The 19,327-nt window shown below is 34.0% G+C and overlaps 1 protein-coding gene across 1 annotated transcript in view; it reads right to left on the reverse strand.

Moving 5' to 3' along the window:
• The window catches only part of Ufd1 (ubiquitin fusion-degradation 1-like), a 156,969-nt gene that overhangs the window by 87,946 nt on the left and 49,696 nt on the right, over positions 1–19,327 (reverse strand). The window contains exons 5-7 of the mRNA XM_090391558.1: positions 17,967–18,097; positions 8,690–8,762; positions 3,491–3,559 (exon numbers count right to left, since the gene is read on the reverse strand). Coding sequence (XP_090247684.1) covers positions 3,491–3,559; positions 8,690–8,762; positions 17,967–18,097 — 273 coding nt within the window. The remainder of the gene's footprint in view (positions 1–3,490; positions 3,560–8,689; positions 8,763–17,966; positions 18,098–19,327) is intronic.

The raw sequence follows: 19,327 nt of genomic DNA on the forward strand, positions 1-19,327 counted from the left end.
TTTTCGCCAGAGAACCAGAGCGAACAGCGAAAAGTCAGCTACTGGAACAAATCTGAAAACAAACCCCAACTCAACATCACCAGAGTTAAAGATCAGTACTATCAACATAAGAAGCCTGAATGGCAAAGAAATGGAGCTAGCTGAGGAATTAGATAAGTACCAGATCGACATAATAGGGGTGACTGAAACAAAAAACACAAAAACTGGTGAGATCTTTCTGAGCAATAAATAAAAAATGTTATATTCAGGCAATAACAATCAAGGAAAAGAAGGAGTAGCCATAGTATTCAACACAAAATACGAGGCTAATCTTCTTGAATGGCAGTCAGTCTCAAGTAGAGTAATGTGGGTAAATATGAGAATGGGGAACTGGACAATGAGACTTATTTGTGCCTATGGTCCCACAGAAGGTTCTATTAAGGTAGAAGTGGAGGAATTTTTTGAGGCTTTAGAAAAAGCAACTGACACAATGAAAAAGGAAAAGTTGGTCCTTGTTGGGAATCTAAATAGCAGAGTAGGAAATGATTGTCAGACATACAAAAATATTTTGGGAAAATTTGGAGAAAAGAGCAAAGCTAATAATAATGGCAAATATCTGTTGGATTTCTGCTCAGGACATGGACTGGTTATTACTAACACCATGTTCCAACATAAAAATGTGCACAAATTCACATGGAGAGAAGAGGCAAGGAATAAGAAAAGTCTCATTGACTATGTTATTGTTGATAGTGATGTTTTCTCCCTGGTGCAGGATACAAGAGTGTACAGAGGATTTGAAATTGGAAGTGATCACTATTTAGTCTTGAGCAGGATAAAATTGAATTTAATATTGAAAAGAATAACATGTAAGAAAGTTTTAAAGTGAATAAAAGTTGAGCATCTCTGAGATGTGAACTGTAGACTAAAATACACAAAGATTATTGAAGAAAAAATGAAAGAGTTTGAGAACAGGAATCAAACCTTGGAGAGTCAGTAGCAAACTCTAAAGCAAACATTGATTGATTCTACCAGAGAGGCATGTGGTGAGGTTTTCTGCAAGGATAAAAAAAATCAGAACTCCCTGGTGGACACAGGAAGTTAAAGAGGCAGTGAAGCAAAAGAAGAAAGCATATCAAAAGTTCCTGTCAAATAAGTCAACTTGTGCTGTTAGAGAATACAGAGACAAATGCAAGAATGCTAAACACTGTGTAAAACTAGCTTAACAAAAGTCATGGGAGGACTTTGGCAAGAACATAGAAAATAAATATCAAGAAGGTGGTAAAATATTCTGGAGGTTGTTGAAGAAGCTTAGGAATGGAGGAAAGAGTGTTGTAAAAGGAGTTAGAGATGATAAAGGTGACATGAAAACAGGAGAAAAAGATATCCTTGAAGTATGGAGTAATTACTTTGAAAATTTGCTAAATGAAACAAGCAGTGCTGACAGCACAGTGATAAAAAACACTGACCAGGCATGCAGTCAGGAATACATATCAATACTTGAAGTAAAAAAGCAATCAAAGGCTTGAAATGTGGAAGGCAGCAGAAGTAGATGATATTCAACCAGAAATGCTGAAGTATGGTGGTATAAGAGTCTTACAGCGGCTGCACTGCATAGTTCAGAGAGCTTGGACAGAGGGACAAATTCCCGATGATTGGAGTAGAGCTCTCATAGTACCCATATATAAAAAAGGGAAATAAAACTGAATGTGAGAATTACAGGGGTATTTCCCTACTGAGTGTTCCTGGCAAAATCTATGTAAGTATACTTGAGAAACGGTTGAAAAGAATTGTGGAAGAAAAGCTTGGTGAAGAACAAGCTGGATTCAGGCCAAATAGAGGCTATCAGGATCAGATCTTCACTTTACGACAAATAGTCGAGAAAGCATGGGAATATAACAAAGATCTGTATTTAAGTTTTGTCGATTTGGAAAAGGCATATGACAAGGTGCCAAGAGAGAAGCTATTCAATACGCTACAGTTATATGGTGTCAACGTGGCATTATATCAAGCAATACTTAGTCTTTATTTGAGTTGTAAGTCAGCAGTTAGAATCGAAGTACAGGAAGATGGTTTAATGTTAAATCTGGTGTGAGACAAGGATGTACATTATCTCCTCTGTTATTCATTATCTATATGGATCACATTATGAAGGAAAGTGGTATTAAAAATGATATCAAAATTGGAGATGTTAATGTCAGCTCTTTGCTTTATGCGGACGATGTTATACTTCTAAATAAATCTGCTACAAGTTTGCAAGATTCTCTGACTAAATTGAATAACTGTTGTAATAGATATAGTATGAAGGTCAGCAATAAAAAGAGAAAGACAACGAAAATAGCCAGAATCATTGAAAATGTCAACTGTGTTGTGAATGGAGAACCTGTGGAACAAGTAAAACATTTCAGGTACTTAGGCACAATTTTTAGTGAAGATGGTAAATTAAATATGGAAATAGACAACAGAATCAGCAAAGCTGGTATGGTAGGAAGTGAATTGAATAAATTCTTATGGAATAAGAGAGAAATTAGTTGGAACACTAAATTAGCTGTATACAAGACAGTTTACCAGTTTTAACTTATGGATCTGAGAGCTGGGTCAGAAGTAAAACACTTGACCAAAGACTAGAGACCGCAGATATGAGAGTCCTGAGAAAGATTATAGGCATGAACAGATGGCATCTATGGCAATATCATATTAAAAATGAGGATATTAGGAAAGAACTTGACATTGTCAGCATCCAGGAATGCATTAGCAGAGCTAATCTCAGATGGTATGGTCACTTAAACAGAATGGGAGAGGAAAGATCAGAAAAACAAGTGTTCTCTGCCAGGTTGGCAGGAAAATGACCCACAGGAAGACCGAGATATAGGTGGATTGATACGGTACAAAGTGCCTTAGACGATAGAAATATAAGATCTGATAATGTTGGAGTCTTGACAAGTAACAGACTGATTTGGAGGAAAATTGTAGATAGGAAGTTAGTAATGATGTAATTTTTTTCATGTAGTACTATCATATCCTGTACACCTCTTGAGGGTACATGGCAGGAATTTGATGATGACCTGCATTTGCCTGGAAGATATAAGATTAAAGGAAGATTAGCAAGAAAGTCAGATTTCGACAAATGTTCTTTGTTAAATTTTCTCCTTATTAACCCTTATTTCTTAGAATTCTGAGAATGCTAAAGGCTAAACAATCGAGGATTTTGATAACAATAACTGGAACTTCGATTATAATAGATTATTTTTAATTCGTTTTAAATGGTGTGTTTTGGGACCAACTGATTTTGATAACTATAGCTGATTGATAATATTATCTGCGATCACAATAAGCGGATTCTACTGTATTTTAATAGTGTCAGTTTTCATTCAGGAAATTAGCTTAAGGACTATATGTAGCTGGCTGGCTATATATTACTGGATACACAACTAATTCAGACTTAAAATAATAACTGCTTGTACAATATTAATGATCAACTATTCTAAATTAATTTTCACTGGAATTTACTTACATTCATATCACATTCAATTATGGATACTGCTGGTTGTGGCCTTGTTTCTAATACACATAACTCATATATCTGAAAAGAAGATATATAAAATATTTTAAATGTGTGTGTAAGAAAGAACGTCAACTTCAACATTAAATCTGACAGAGTAGTGATATTGTAAAGTTAATGAAACCAAAACAGTAATAAAAATGCTAAACAAAGACATTTCAAAAAAGGTACTGTGTTTCATCATTTTAAGAGCACTGACACAGTTAAAGATGTACTGATATTACATGAGGATGCAGCATTAGGAAAAACTACAATATTTTAATATCTGAAATGTTACATTTGTTTCTAGGAGAAGATTGAAGTGTTTTTTAATTTAAGGCATATGTGCTATGGTTGATGTGATAATCTCATGATGTCAGGATAAAAAAATTTAAAAAAAATTATCTACAGAGCAATGTCCAATACTAAACTGTTGAAAGTTTATTTTACACTTGGTTAGAGTATAATAAATTTAGTTTAATCCTTTATCCAAGTGTGAGCAAACAAAGTTTGCACCTGAAAATATCTTCAGGACTGGGGTAAGGTGGTACAACACCAGGGCACTCCTTGCAAAGGTGGAGCAAGACTGGGGTAAGGTGGTACAACACCAGGACACTCCTTGCAAAGGTGGAGCAAGATACCCACACTCCTATCTCAGTATCTCCCATAATGCAAAACACATCTCCTTGCGGATATGTCTAATGTTATGCATTAAGGGAAGGGCCACAACCCAGACTAGTTTCGACCTTTATTGAGGTCTCTTCAGTGGGAGCCACCCAAGTGGAGATAACAGGCAGAAGCATTAGCAGGTCAACTCTACCTATCGGAGTTGCCAAATGGTGTGCCACCCTTTTTTAATAAATTACTCTGGATTTAGAGAAAGATGTTGAAAGTTTATTTTTCACTTGGTTAGAGTATAATAAATTTAGTTTAATCCCTTATCCAAGTCTGAGCAAACAAAGTTTGTGCCTGAAAATATCTTCAGGACTGGGGTACTTCAGGACTTACCCCAGTCCTGAAGATACTGTTTTTGGTTTCCTCAGGGTACAATTCAGAATGGATGTAAACCAAGATTATCTTATCATAAAAAAAGTGGCATTTTGTGTTGCAAAGTGACATAATTCATCATCCTAACCACTGAACCTACAGCTGTTTTTAGTTTATAAGCAAGAGTTTGGTTTACACACATACAATTTGTTATGTGCAATGTGTACTTTTAATATTGTTTTGGATGATTCTGCAACTGAAATATGATTATCACTTACTGAAAATAGAGCCAACAATAATGTGGTACACAATATCTACTTAATTTTGAATGATTTATCATCTGAAAAACTGAGATAGCATGACAAAATTTTAATATAAATTCTAAATTTCATTAAATTCCACTCAGCCTTCAACTTATCTTGAGTGAAATTATTCTTTTATATCATGGAGTCATTTTGTGAAATTTTGCCACTAAAAATAGCTTGAATGAAACCAAAATAGTGGCAGCATAGTAACGATCCCAAATTTGAATATCTGTTCAGCCAGAGTAATATTATTAGAGGTTGGTTGGCTGGTTAGTGGCACAAGGACAGCAAAAGTCATACTGTGCAAGAAGGAAGGTTACAGCAACACACACACAGATAAACAGTCAAAAACGAATTAGTAAATAATATGTATGTACAAAAATTAAGTTAAGCAATGCAGTATTTACATATAAATAAAATTTATAATGAATTCTTGTTTGTATAAATCAATTCTTTGTCAAAAGTTAAAAGCATTAAACATCTCGAGCGTATATGTAAAAATTTCATTTCTCTCTCGTGTGAAGTGATGGGACTCCACCAAAATATGACAAACTGTAACATGCATGTTGCATTTTTCCCACATAGGTGGGTCATCAGCCCTCAATAAATAAGTGTGAGATGACTGTTGATCTATGTGGAGCCCAGCAAGAGCAAACTTCCTCTCTCCTGTTTCTATGTTGACTAGACTGACTGAACTGGACTGCATAATGCTTGATTTCAGTCTTAATATCACGTAATTTGTTTGTCAGTGCTTCCTTCCATGATGACTGCTGCTGAGCAATTAGCTTTGATCATATAAATTGTCTATAGTCCATATATGGTACTGTCAAACAGTATGTGGAAAAATTATGAGCTGATCTAGCAGCTGCATCTGCAGTCTCATTTCCCTTAATTTCAATGCTGCTGAGAATCCAGCACAACCGAACATCAAAATTAAGTCTTTATTTTGTACAACAGGTGTAACACCTCACACAGCACTGGATAAGAGATAGCCTGTAAAGAACTAAATAAGTGTGTATAAATTACACATTTTTGGTAGTAGTTTTCTTTTACATGCACAAGTATAATATACGAGCTGAATGGCAATGCAACTCAGCCATATAATTAATGCAATTAGGTGGGATCAGGCTGGAGATGCTAATGTAAAGTGCATATGGTAATATGATGTGTGTGTGATATTGTCCCAATGCAGAGAAAATAGACTAGTCCATGTAAAATGCTCTGGAAGAAACTTTATTTTTAGGGCATAATTAAGAAACAACTGTTTCTGTCTAAGTGATAGAGCTGGTTCATTTGCTTCAACATAAAGACTTTGACCCTGATGATGGATGGGATCCAACTATTGCAGGTTATTCTGTCTATGCAGGTTATTCTTGATTCCATAGAATCAAGACCCATAATCTGGCGTGGAATGTTTAAGTGCAGAATAAAGAGGATCGAGCAATGAGGATCGATTCGTACCTCATTCAGTAGAGGATAGTGTGCAAAGGAGATTCAAAATGCTCTCTCTGCACTTTTCTCTTAGTTGAAAAATGTGTGCATGGAATGTGAATTTTGTGTCAAAGATGACTGTCCCAAGAACTTGGCTTCTGTTGCTACTGGAATAACAGTTTATTCCAATTTTAGTTCAGGATCTGAGCAAAGAGTGCATTTTCACAGAAATGTACACAGACACTTTTTTTTTTCCTGCTGAAAACTTGAACCTATTACTAGGAGCTTATATATAGAGAGAGAGACACATAATCAACTTACTGAAGTTTTTTTTTCAATTACCCTCATGTTACAAGAGTGACAGTAAATTGTGATGTCATCAACTTAGTGAGTATTGCTTACAGTAGGAGGAAGCTGCTCAGTGATTGAGTTAGCTTTGATAACAAAAAGTGAAAAACTTAAGACAGAGCCTTGAAGAATATCTTCTTCTTGATGATATGGCTGAGATAAGGTGCCTCCCACTCTCACATGGAAAGCTCACCTGGACAGAAAGTTTTTAAGACACAGGAAGGTATTCTCTGAGACCTAGGTTATAGAGGTCTTTTAATATGTCATATCTCCAGGCTGTGTTATGAGCTTTTTCGATGTCAAAGAACACTGAAACTAGATGTTCTTGCTTTAGGAATGCATCTCTTATACAAGTTTCTAAATGGAACAAATGGTCCAAAGTTGAACAATGTCTACAAAGCCACACTGCATATTGAAGAGAAGATCTTAAGTCTGGCATTAACCATTTTGAGTCTATTATTCATTGTCAAGAATTCATTCAATGATATGACTTCCATTCATGTTGGCACTACCCCACAGAGTATCGTGATCATCAAAATCACCTATAAGAAGTATGGGTTTAGGAAGTTAGTAGGTAAGGTAATGAAGATTGATTTCATTTAACTCAGCATCTGGAGGTAAATAAATTGAACATACCATAATAAGAAATTCCACATATAGGCAAATTGCTACTACTTCCAAAACAGTATTAAGCTGGACACAAAGGAAAGGAGTGGTCCTCCACGAGCAAGGCCACTTTAAGTTCTGTCGTTGTGTACAACAGTGAAGGCCCATTGAAGACCCTACCTTAAGGTAGGGTCTTCAATGGGCCTTAGATATGTTCCTACAGACAGAAAGGTTTGTGTTTTTGCTGTAAAATCTTGATATCATCAATGTTCTGGCAAAATATACTCCATTGTAAAAATTTTCCTATTGTTTTGGTTTTGTGGATTTGTGAAGTTTTCGGAAGATTGAGGGCTTACCTTCATCAGGTTTATAATTATCAACTGATTTTGAGAAGTATGTATGGCCAGTATCCATCTCTTCCTCTGGTAAAGTATTCAATACATCTGATGTATCAGGTTCAGTTTGCAAGTTTAATTTACTTTCAGCAGATATCAAAATATTCATTTTTTTTTGAGGATGATTAGTAGTTTATCTTTAAGTAATATCATTGGCATAATTTTTTTTCACCAGTGGATTTTCACCAGTAGCTTCTTTATACGTGTTACCCTAGTCCTGAAAATAGTTCAGGCACAAACTCGTTTGCTTACACTTGGAGAAAGGAAGGATTAAACCAAGTATATAATTTCTTGGTATCTTTAATTTGTAGTATAACCAAGTAGAAAAACTTCCAACAACTGGTAGAAACAAAGTTCAAGAGGAAGAATGGAGTGGGGAATATATAAAGGAAGCTCAGCAGCAAGATCCATTTTGGGGAAGGCTTTATTACCAAGTCAAACAAGGGATTCTTTAAATATGTTACGCTTGTGGGACTTTTTCTCAAATTTGTATATAGAGCTTCTGAAACAAACATTTTACATGCACACTATTAAGGAAATATCACAAAATCTACACTAATATTATTTGCAAATAAATATATTATTGAATTTTTTGTCTCTCACTCAGTCTCTTAATTTATCATAATAATAATAATAATAATATCCTGGATAAGAATCTGTGGTATTAACCACATGTTACACATAATAAAAATAAGTGAGATAAAAATATGTATATAGATTGTATTATACATTTTCCATAAAGACAGGATACAGACCTATATTTATGATCACTACTTCGAGAAAATAAAGGAGAGATCATGGCAAATGGTAATCATAACTACAATTTAACTTATGTTACTTATGTTCTTTATTCAAAAATGCCTTTCAGAATAAAAAAAAAAACACATTTAGTTGCAAGTAGGTAGGTAAGTAGGTAAGAATTTTCCTCCATGGTATGAAAGTACTATTTTGTATCATGTAAAAATAGTTAGTTTAGTTTTAAAATAAAAAAATTATCAAATAACCTGAGAAGATTTAGAAACTGCAAAATATACAGAGCATTAATTAATAACTATTTAGCATTAAGAAAAAATAAAATATAAGTGAAAAAAACATCTTACCTTATTGTTATATTCTATAGCTATAATATCTCCTGTTGTCAAACATGCAAAATTTCTTAATGCATTTTCAAGGCTTGAATTTTGGTTAAGGAATAAAAAATTAGATTAATAAAAACAATATTAGGAAGCAGTTTTGAATATTTAGAAAATATCTCTTAAGAACTGAGATCTCAATTTTTAAGATCTAAATAAACATCGAATTCTTATATCAGTAAAACTACTGTACAAAATGTTGAGAAATAGCATTTTAGTTTGGATAAGAAAAAGTAAATCAATTTTTTTTTCTTTGTCATCCAAGCCTTTAAAAATTTACAATATTCAGATTCAAAAAGTACTTGGAATGCAATTTGTTTTCCTGCTTATTACATAGTTTTAATAATAAAACTGCCAACTTTTCCATAATTTTTTTTAAAGTTATTTAATTTCTTTATCGAGTATTGAAGACTTGTGGCCAATTTAATGAAGAGGATAACATAATTTACATACAATAAAGAACCAAGTTATCTTATTTTGACGTTATTTTTAATATATATACTAGATGTTGTTTAGCTATAACTTTTGAATATCAGTAAGCAGCCATTTTCCAACCTTTGTCATCACAAATCTCTCATTAATTGGAAAATAGAGATGTATCTGTTGAAAGTTTTTCCACTTGGTTATACTGCAAATTATAGATGCCAAGACATTTTATTCTTGGTTTAATCCTTTATCCAAGTGTAAACAAACAAAGTTTGCATGTGAGATAACTTTGCGACTGGACAATTTATATATAGAGGCTAATGACTTCACATTGCTTGCCTTAGTATCCTATAATGCAAAGCACATATCCTTACAGACACGTATAATGCTATGCATTATGGGAAGGGTCACTACCCAGACCAGTTTCGACTTTTATTGCCCAGTCACCCAGAGCTGCCCAGTTGTGAAATTCCCTCATGCACAAACTTTGTTTGTTTACACTTGGATAAAAGATTAAACCAAGAATATAATGTCACGGCATCTTTAATTTAGTGTAACCAAGTGGAAAAACTTTTGACATCTATCTCCAATCCAGAGTATTTTAGTAATAAGGTGCAACACCTTTTGGTTACTTGTATATGGAAATATGACATCTGCATTACTTCGACCTAGGTATCACTTCTGGGTCTGGTTCCCTGATGAGACTTCAATAACGGTTGAAACCAGTCTGGGTAATGACCCTTCCCATAATGCATAGCATTATTCATGTCTGTAAGAATATGTGCTTTGCATTATGGGATACTAAGGCAAGAGATGTGAAGTCATTAATCTCTATATAGGAGTTGCCTAGTCATGAAGTTATGTCACGCACAAGCTTTGTTTGCTTAAACTTGGATAAAGGATTAAATCAAGAATATAATGTCTTGGCATCTTTAATTAACAGAGATGTTATCCTCTAGATCAGCGTTTCCCAGATTTTTCCTACGATGGATGGAACACTTCACAAATCCTGAAATTTTTATGGAACACCTTGGTTATTTTGTAATGTATTAATAATTAATTATGGCATAATCATAAGGAGTATTAGTACACTTATGTATATGGTGTGACATGTTGACAAATATAAAATTACAATTAAATCAGTTATCAATCACTGGACTAATGAAATCATGTAGCATATTGTAGTTTCCTCAGGCCAATATCATTAAATTACCATATTTGCCAGCATATAAGACGCACTTTTTTCTTTGAAAATAGGTCTGAAAAACAGGATGCGTCTTATACGCCGATACTCAATTTTTTATTACTTTCATTTCTGGACATTTTCTCTGTTCTGAGTGAATCATGCAATTTCTTTCTTGCAGTGTATGAGAGCATTCCAGTTACGTAGAGTTCAGTGGATCAAAAGCCTGGATGGATGGAGGAGGAATGAAGTTATGGATAGATAAAATTTGGTCTAGGCATCCTGTTGAAGAAGACTGCCCTGCTAGTATGGGATCAGTTTCGTTCTCCCAGAACAGAAGATGTTAAAAATAAACTCAAGGAATTGAAAACTCAGTTAGCTGTAATTCCAGGAGGTCTAACTAGTTAGCTTCAACCTTTAGATGTCTGTATTAATAAACCATTTAAGGGATTTATGAAGGAGAAGTGGAACAGCTTGATGCAGATTTCATATTTTGAGGTTACGCCATCAGGAAGAAGCCTAGCATTTCACAAGTTTGTGAATGGGTCAAAGCTTCATGGGATGCTGTAAAAACTGAGACGGTGGTTAAATCATTTAAAAAGTGTGGCATTAGTATTGCTCTGGATGATACAGAGGACAATTTGTTGCATGAGGACTCAGATTCTGATTTAGAAGAGATTTCAAGTGGCTCTTCATTTAGCTGTGGAGATGAATTTTTGGGTTTTGACGAAGAAGATTAAAAGGTGAGTACTCTTTCCTAGTTTGATTAGGTATTTGTTGAAAGTAGACCTACTTATTACTTTATATTTGAAATACTGTAAATTCATTATAATATTCAGTGATAAAGTTTTTTTCCTAAAAAATGTGTACAAAAAAGGGGATTCGTCTTATAGGCCAGTGCGTCTTATACGCCAGCAAATACAGTAATTTGCTGATTTTCATTGACATATCCCATTCTGATCACCAAAATTTTATAATATTATAAGACAAGTGAATGCAGACTTTCTCCTGTGTGCTGGTAATTTTTCCCCCCCTCCTTTTGTACATCCTGGAGATCACTTTGTAGGCTGGAGGTGGATGAATCACTATCTGTTGTGTCACAACACCTTCAATAAGAGATTTCTTAACACTAAAATTAAACAAAGTTCCTTGTTTCTTATTCATATTAAAATTTAAATCTGTAGGCCTATTACTTTTAAAAAATCACGGCACTACGGTTTTGAAACAAACGCTTTCCTACAATACGAACTTGCGAAGAAATATTCAGTATTACTAGATTTGAGAACCGGATACAGACTACCTTGATCTTCAATTTCAGTGGAAAAATTTTCTTTATACTTCCTTGCTGATTGGTCACTAACATTTGCAACAAAGATGTTATTTCATTCAGTTTTGAGAACAGAGGATACGCTGCCCATTGTTGTAATCGGCTTGCAGGCAATTTTTATGACCGGTCATAAACAGCAGTACTCCCTTTTCCGAATTACTTCCATGTTTAAAAATACATGGTTTGGTCACTGACATCACGGAACACTTATTCACTTTCCGCAGAACAAATTTGGGAAACCCTGCTCTAGATCAACCTGGATAACATTCAAACATCGGTAATCGGTAAAAATCCTCGATATTTATAATATTATATTCAATTTTTAAAATACCATAATTTTTTTTTTTTTCAAATGATTTAACTTCATTTCTAAACTTCTTCTTTTCCCCAATAAGAAAGAACTTTTTCGCACATGATATTTATTTACTGTATTCCTCCCATTCTTGTTTAGTTATTTTTATGAAACACATAATTTAGCTTTATGCTTTTCATTACATTATTTGATGACACATGACGATTTACAGAATTACAGAATTTTCAAAGTTCTAGAAGAATTAAAGGATGATAATCATTGTTTAAGATTGCTACATGCCTGACTAATATGAATGGAATTACAGTAATTGCAATTGTGTATTAGTGAATGAATTCCAGTTGTGGTGCTTCAGTGACTGAAAGCTGGATTATAACTCCATTATTGAAGCTTAGTAGTGAAATAAATTTAGTGAAGATGCATTTGGTAAGCTACAATTCATATTTGTTCAGAAACCCTAATAATTACTCTAGTACAGTGGTTCCCAACCTCTTTCCACTTGTGTACCCCTTTTAAACCCATGTCTATAAATTGTACCCTTTGTTTTTAAAATAGCAGCGATTCAAACTTAACATTTATTGTTCCATAACTAACGTTTTGTATTTTGCTTACTTTACTTGTTTTTCTGCCATTACTGATTATTTTTTTGTGTACCCCAGAATGGCCCAGCACGTACCCCCCGGGGAATGCGTACCAATGGTTGGGAACAGATGCTCTAATATAACATAAATTCGATCAAGTCTTACTAGAGCAAATTCACAGAGAAAAAGGAATAATTTATAACAGTGAAAGTTTGCCAATGTGAATTTCTTTTAAAAATAAGAGGGAAAGTCAGTTACAAATGCAGAACATGTGAATTGAACATGTTCATGTGAACGGTTTTCATATGCATCAATAAGTAGCAACACCATCTAAGATGATGATAGTACATAATAGTCATGCATGCCAATGTTTTGTAGCTGTTTTCAGCAGTCTAAAATGGCAGCCATGCTTGAGGAGTGTACAACTGTTGAACAGCATGCTGTTGTGCGTTTCTTGTGGGCAAAAGGATTTCTGCAAAAGATATTCATAAAGAAATGTATCCTACTGGTGAGAAGTGTTTGTCACATGTGGCAGTTCACAACTGGGCCCCAAAATTTTCACAGGAGTGCTTGACACTTCATGATGAAAATCACTGTGAGAGGAATGGAACAGATGATCCAAGGTGACAGAATAATGATAGAATAGTGAGTGCAATAGTGAGTGTTCTGATGGTCTAGCCTGCATAATCATTTCAATTTTTGGGATCAGGAGGTTGAAAATGAGGTATAGAGTTGGCTGAAACAAAGACAAAAGAATTCTATCAAATCATTCTGGTTTTGTGACCACATTTTTATTAAAAAAGACTGTTTTTTAAAACTAAACAAGTACTAAAAAACAAACCTGACAAGTTTCGTTAGTTCAGACTAACATCTTCAGGAGTAAAGATAACTAACAGTTTAAAGCACAAACTAGAAGAAATTATGAAAAAACGAGTTCATATATTGGTATTATGAACATCAAAAAAGTTTGTTAAAAAAACCGAATAACAGATCTATACAACTGTTAATACGTGTTAGCTGGAAACAATGTTATTTGATGTCGCGTTCTATGGTTCACTTTCAATCTGTCCGAGAACTGAAGTGGGTAAATTTTTAATAAATGCTGGCCAAACTTGATTTAAAATCAATTCTTGATTTTTATTGTATTGTGTAGGAATTTTAATCATAATTGCTGCCTCTTTGAATTTTCTTGTGAAACAGTTTTTATCAATGTAGGACATGTTTGTTCTGTCCCAGAGTACATCATGACCAGTAGAAGCTGTGTGAAATGCCAAGCCAGACTTATTTTCACTCTTTTTTTGTACGTCCTTTTGATGTTCGCTCATGCGAATTTCTTCTGATTTTAAACTCAGAAGATTATAACGAAAAAATGAAAAGCCTTCTTGAAGATTCCAACACCTACACAGCATTAGACAGAGACCCCACTTGGCAAACTCACAACAAAACCAATGAACTTATCAAGAATATACCAAATTGTTCTGAGGAACTAAAAAGAAATTTACAATCAAAACATCCACTAGTTCCTAGAATATATGGAGTTCCCAAAATTCATAAACGAGATGTACCACTAAGACCGATAGTAGATGGAAGGGACTCTCCTACTTCCAATCTGGCAAAGCACCTTACAAACTTGATTTTACCACATATAGGAAAAACACCATCGTTCATTGAGAACAGCACAGACTTCATAGAGAAAGTAAAAGATACACACATCGATTTTTCAGACATATTAGCGAGTAATATGTCTTTTCACAAAGATTCCAAGAAATGAAACAGTCAACTTCCTAGAAAATCTCTTCCCATCAGACATTGTACACCTCTACGAACATTGCATAAAAAACACGTTCTTCCTTTACCAAGACAAACTCTGGGAACAAAAAGAAGGACAAGCAATGGGTTCACCTTTCTCACCAACTCTAGCAAACCTCTATATGGAAACTTTAGAAAATAATGCTCTACAAAACTGGCATATCAAACCAAAAATTTGGCTCTGCTATGTGGACGATATCTTCATCATTTGGCCAGGAACAGCACTAGAACTGACTGCATATAAAAACTATCTTAATAACTTACATCCTAACATAAAATTTACTTTGGAACTAGAAGAAAATAAAAAACTTCCTTTCCTAGACATCCTTAGAGAAATAAATGAAAGAAAAAACAGATTATCGTTCTCCATTTATAGAAAGCCAACAAACACAGGAAGATTCCTTCATTCTACCTCACACCACCATCCCAAGCAAAAAAATAGGCTTCACAAAAACCTTAAGGGATAAAGCATACAGCATCCCCAGTACAGAAGAAAAGCAGAAAGAAGAAATACAATACTTAACACAGATCCTACAACTGAATGGTTTCAAAACTAAGACAATTAAGAAAATTCTCAATACAGCACCTACAAGAAACTTAAATAAACAAGACTTCAAGGATGCAGTCACCCTTCCTTATATCAAAAATGTAACAGATAAATTAGCAAAACTTCTCTACAAGTACAACATAAAAGTGACTTTCCTGCCACTTGAAAAAATATCAAAATCTCTTCATCCTCCGAAACCTCCACATCACCCAATGAAAAAACCAGGAGTTTATAATATTCACTGTTCCTGTAGCATCTGCTACGTAGGCCAGATGAGGAGATCAGAAGAAATTCGCATGAGCGAACATCAAAAGGACGTACAAAAAAAGAGAGAAAATAAGTCTGGCTTGGCATTTTACTTAGCTTCTACCGGTCATGATGTACTCTGGGACAGAACAAACATGTCCTACATTGATAAAAACTGTTTCACAAGAAAATTCAAAGAGGAGCAAATACAATTAAAATTCCAACACAATGCAATAAAAATCAAGAATTGATTTTAAATCAAATTTGGTCAGCGTTTATTAAAAATTTACCCAGTTCAGATCTCGGACAGAGTGAAAGTGAACCACAGCATGCAACATCAAATAGCATTGTTTCCATCTGCCATGTATTAATGGTTGTATAGATCTGTTATTTGTTTTTTTAACGAACTTTTTTGATGTTCATAATATCAATATATGAACTTGTTTTTTCTTAATTTTTTATAGTTTGTGCTTTAAACTGTTAGTTATCTTTACTCCTGAAGATGTTAGTCTGCCGACTAATGAAACTTGTCGGGTTTGTTTTTTAGTACTTGTTTAGTTTTAAAAAACAGTCTTTTTTAATAAAAATGTGGTCACAAAACCGGAATGATTCGATTGAACTTCTTAACCAAAGAAACCTCTGCATGATTAAAAAAATTCTATGTTGCTAGTTTTGAAAGACCGATAAAATAATAGGACCAGTGTACAAAATCTTGAAGAGAATTATGTAGAGAAATGTTTTTCCGAGGTTTGTATTTTACTTGTTTGAATTTTTATAACCATTTGTAACTTGCTTACTGACTCACTTTCCCTTGTGACATTGTTGATAAGGACTTTGATTGGACTTCTCATATCCAAAGCATCAATTATCTTGCTTATTCTCCCTCCTGGAAAGCTAACCTTATGGACTTTTTCATTATCTTTCTCATTTCAAATGATGAAATCTCCATACACTACTATTCTAGAGTCATTTTTTTATTATTACTATTATTATTATTACGTGACACCTGCAGGGAGTCCAAGGACCCATCAAGGGAGGGCACCTACTCTGCAACTGTCTCCACCAACTGCAACTACACCAACGCCATCTACCACCCATCACCACCACTAATATATCCACAGACAATCACAAAAATCCATGCCCACAGCGGGATTCAAACCCGTAGCCGAGGGGTTAGCGTACCCAGGGCGACATTTATCACCTCTTTTTCTCTAAATTTCCTTTATCCTATCATTTTGTACTCTTTCCACCAAACACCTACTATCACTGTGCATTTTCTTCTCATTCTGAACAACTCTTGCATTCCAGTAATTTCATTCCCTGTCAAGGCTGCAGTCTTGCTCCCTTGTGCTTTGCCATTTCTTTCTTTCATTTCCTAGTTTCTACTTTTTTTTTCACTTCTATAATCTCACTCACCTTTGTTCTTTTATTCATGTAGTCTTTTATTCTGCTCAAAACTAAATGAATTATTTCCTATTTCTGATCTACTGCATACTTTTGTATCCTGAATAATCGGTATTAACAGTAATATAACTGGAAAGACTTTTCTTGCTTTATGTGTATTCTCTAAAAGTGAATTTATGCATATTTTTATGTTGAAGCATGGTGTAAGTAATGACTAGTCCACATCATGAACAGAAATCTTAATTAGACCTATCCTTTTTCTTCAAGTTTCCCAAACATTTCTGTATGTCTGAGATTCATTTCTTATAATGGTGTTCAGGTATCCATTAAGAAGTTTTTAAGTTTATAAACTTATTTTAGTTTAATAGTTATCCTCTCTAGTAACTCAAAATTTCTCTATTCACTGCTACTTTTCTGAGGGATCATACCATTAAATTTTTTTTTTTTTTTTGAAATGTGTCCACATCACTATACTTATCAGAAGCTCCCATTCAAGAAGTTTATTTCCGTGTTTAGTGCAGAATATTATTAAGCTATGACCTTCTTTCCCTGATCCCTAGTGTCTGAGTAAATCATTTTATTTAGAAGTTATCTTGCCAATTTTGATCTGCTTATACCCAGCGACACTAATCACACTGATATGGTACTTCTTTATTCCTATTTTGAAATGCGCCCACATCAGTATACTTATCAGAAGCTCCCATACAAGAAGTTTATACCTCAATGCACTACTCTGCATTAAGATAGCACATGAATTTGCCAGACTGGAAAAGTCTGGCAAATTCATGAAACTGCAGAAACAAGGCTTTGTCCCAACGAATACACGATACTGATTATTTACTTAAACTTGATAGTTTATACTAACTCATTCATTATTAACATGAGTACATCACAGGAAGATGACTGGATATTAGATGTGAAGCTCCAGTAAGTTTTCTGTATTCCTTATAGTAACAGTCTTCTCATACCTATCTGATTACTCCTCCCCACATTAAAAATCCCACACTTCAAAAAGATAATATTTACAAATGGTACATACATATTTTGAAATTAATTTTTTTAATTAATTATTGGCCAGTCTGTGAAGTCTCTGCTTTCTCTTATAAGTTCTGGGATTAAATTCCACAGCAATGTAAATGTCTGAATATTTTTAATTTGTAAATGATTTTCATCACCTGATGTTAGGCTGCTACCACCATGCACTACTCTGCATTTCTTAATTCCCGAGGCAAGAGAAAGTTTTAAAGCAGCGCTCCCAAATTAACACCTCACAAATCAAAAACCTTTAATAATATGAAATATATCTACATAAAATATAGAGTATATATTTAATACAAGGAATAGCTGTATTATTTATTACTTAAGTCACCGTGATGGAAAGAATGACAAAGGGCATAAAAAAAAAGGATACACTGCTTTTGGATTAGTGATATCCAAAAAATCCTCTGATTGTGGTTGAAATTTTGAAAATGTTGCAACAGGTAAAGATGCACTCTCTATTTGTAATATCCCACCTTCTTCCAGAAGTAGATTTCTCATCATCTTTAAAATAATTTCATATAATATATAACTCAATGAACAGAAGCTATAGTATTTTATATATATAAATATATATTGTTATTAGGATTGACTTGGGATGTATACATTTATAAAATTAATATTTAACTGACTAGAACCTGAGAAAGTATAACACAAAAAACTTTAATAAATCACGACTAGTTTCATCGGTGTCCGGACTTCTTCAGGTGAGTAAGAAATAACACAAAACTTATAAAACTAACAAGGTAAAAAACATGGACTTTCAGCATAATAAAAAGAAGAATAGTAACAGTAATAAATAGTAATATATATATATAGACTTATCATTTTTATATTATGAATTAGATGAATTCCAATTTAACCTTGCACAGTCAAGAATGTGATAATGAGCATCATGAAATTATACATTATGAATCATAAGATAGCAAATTTGCTAAGTTCTGACATTACATACATCAAGAACTTTGTTGCAATTTTCTTAATAATGATTTAGTTTGAAGGCCTGGTCGACTGAGTGGACAGTATCACTCCTCTCCAATCAACAGGCAGTAGGTTTGAATCCTACTGTCATACAAATATTTGCGATGGAAGATTACTGAAAAAAAGAGAGCCAAAAGACTTCACTTCGACAATGCAAAATTATTCAAATTAAGTGGATATTGAATCCAACATTATTTCATAGCCAAATATAGAAACTACAAGAATTTCATGCCGAATATAGAGACTATAAAAGTTTCGGTGGATACAAGCATACGTCAACCTTTCATGATGGGCAACTCGTAGTAAAGGTGGAGCAAGCTCCGATCACTGTCCTTAGTATTTTCCCATAATGTGAAACATCTTCCTAGGAGATGTATGATGTTATACATTATGGGGGGAGGTCACTACCCAGACCGGTTTCGACCTTTTTTGAGGTCTCATCAGTGGGAGCTAGACCAAGAATACTCAGGATGAAGTGTTGTATGCTTGTATCAGCCGAAACCCTTGTAGTTTCTATATTCGGCTATGAAATAATGTTGGATTCAATATCCACTTAATTTGAATAATTTTGTATTGCCGAAGTGAAGCCTTTTGGCTCTCTTATTCAGTAATTTTTGGTGCCTTTTGTAATGGGACACCTTTTTTAGCAACTCGTATCGTAAAGTACAAGTTCTGTATCACTTCATCATGAGTATTCTTGGTCTAGCTCCCACTGATGAGACCTCAAAAAACGTCGAAACCGGTATGGTTTAT

The sequence above is a fragment of the Typopeltis vanoorti genome, chromosome 4 (genome assembly GCF_054136105.1).
Source record: "Typopeltis vanoorti isolate ZY-2024b chromosome 4, IOZ_Tvanoo_1.0, whole genome shotgun sequence".
NCBI lineage: Eukaryota > Metazoa > Arthropoda > Arachnida > Uropygi > Thelyphonidae > Typopeltis > Typopeltis vanoorti.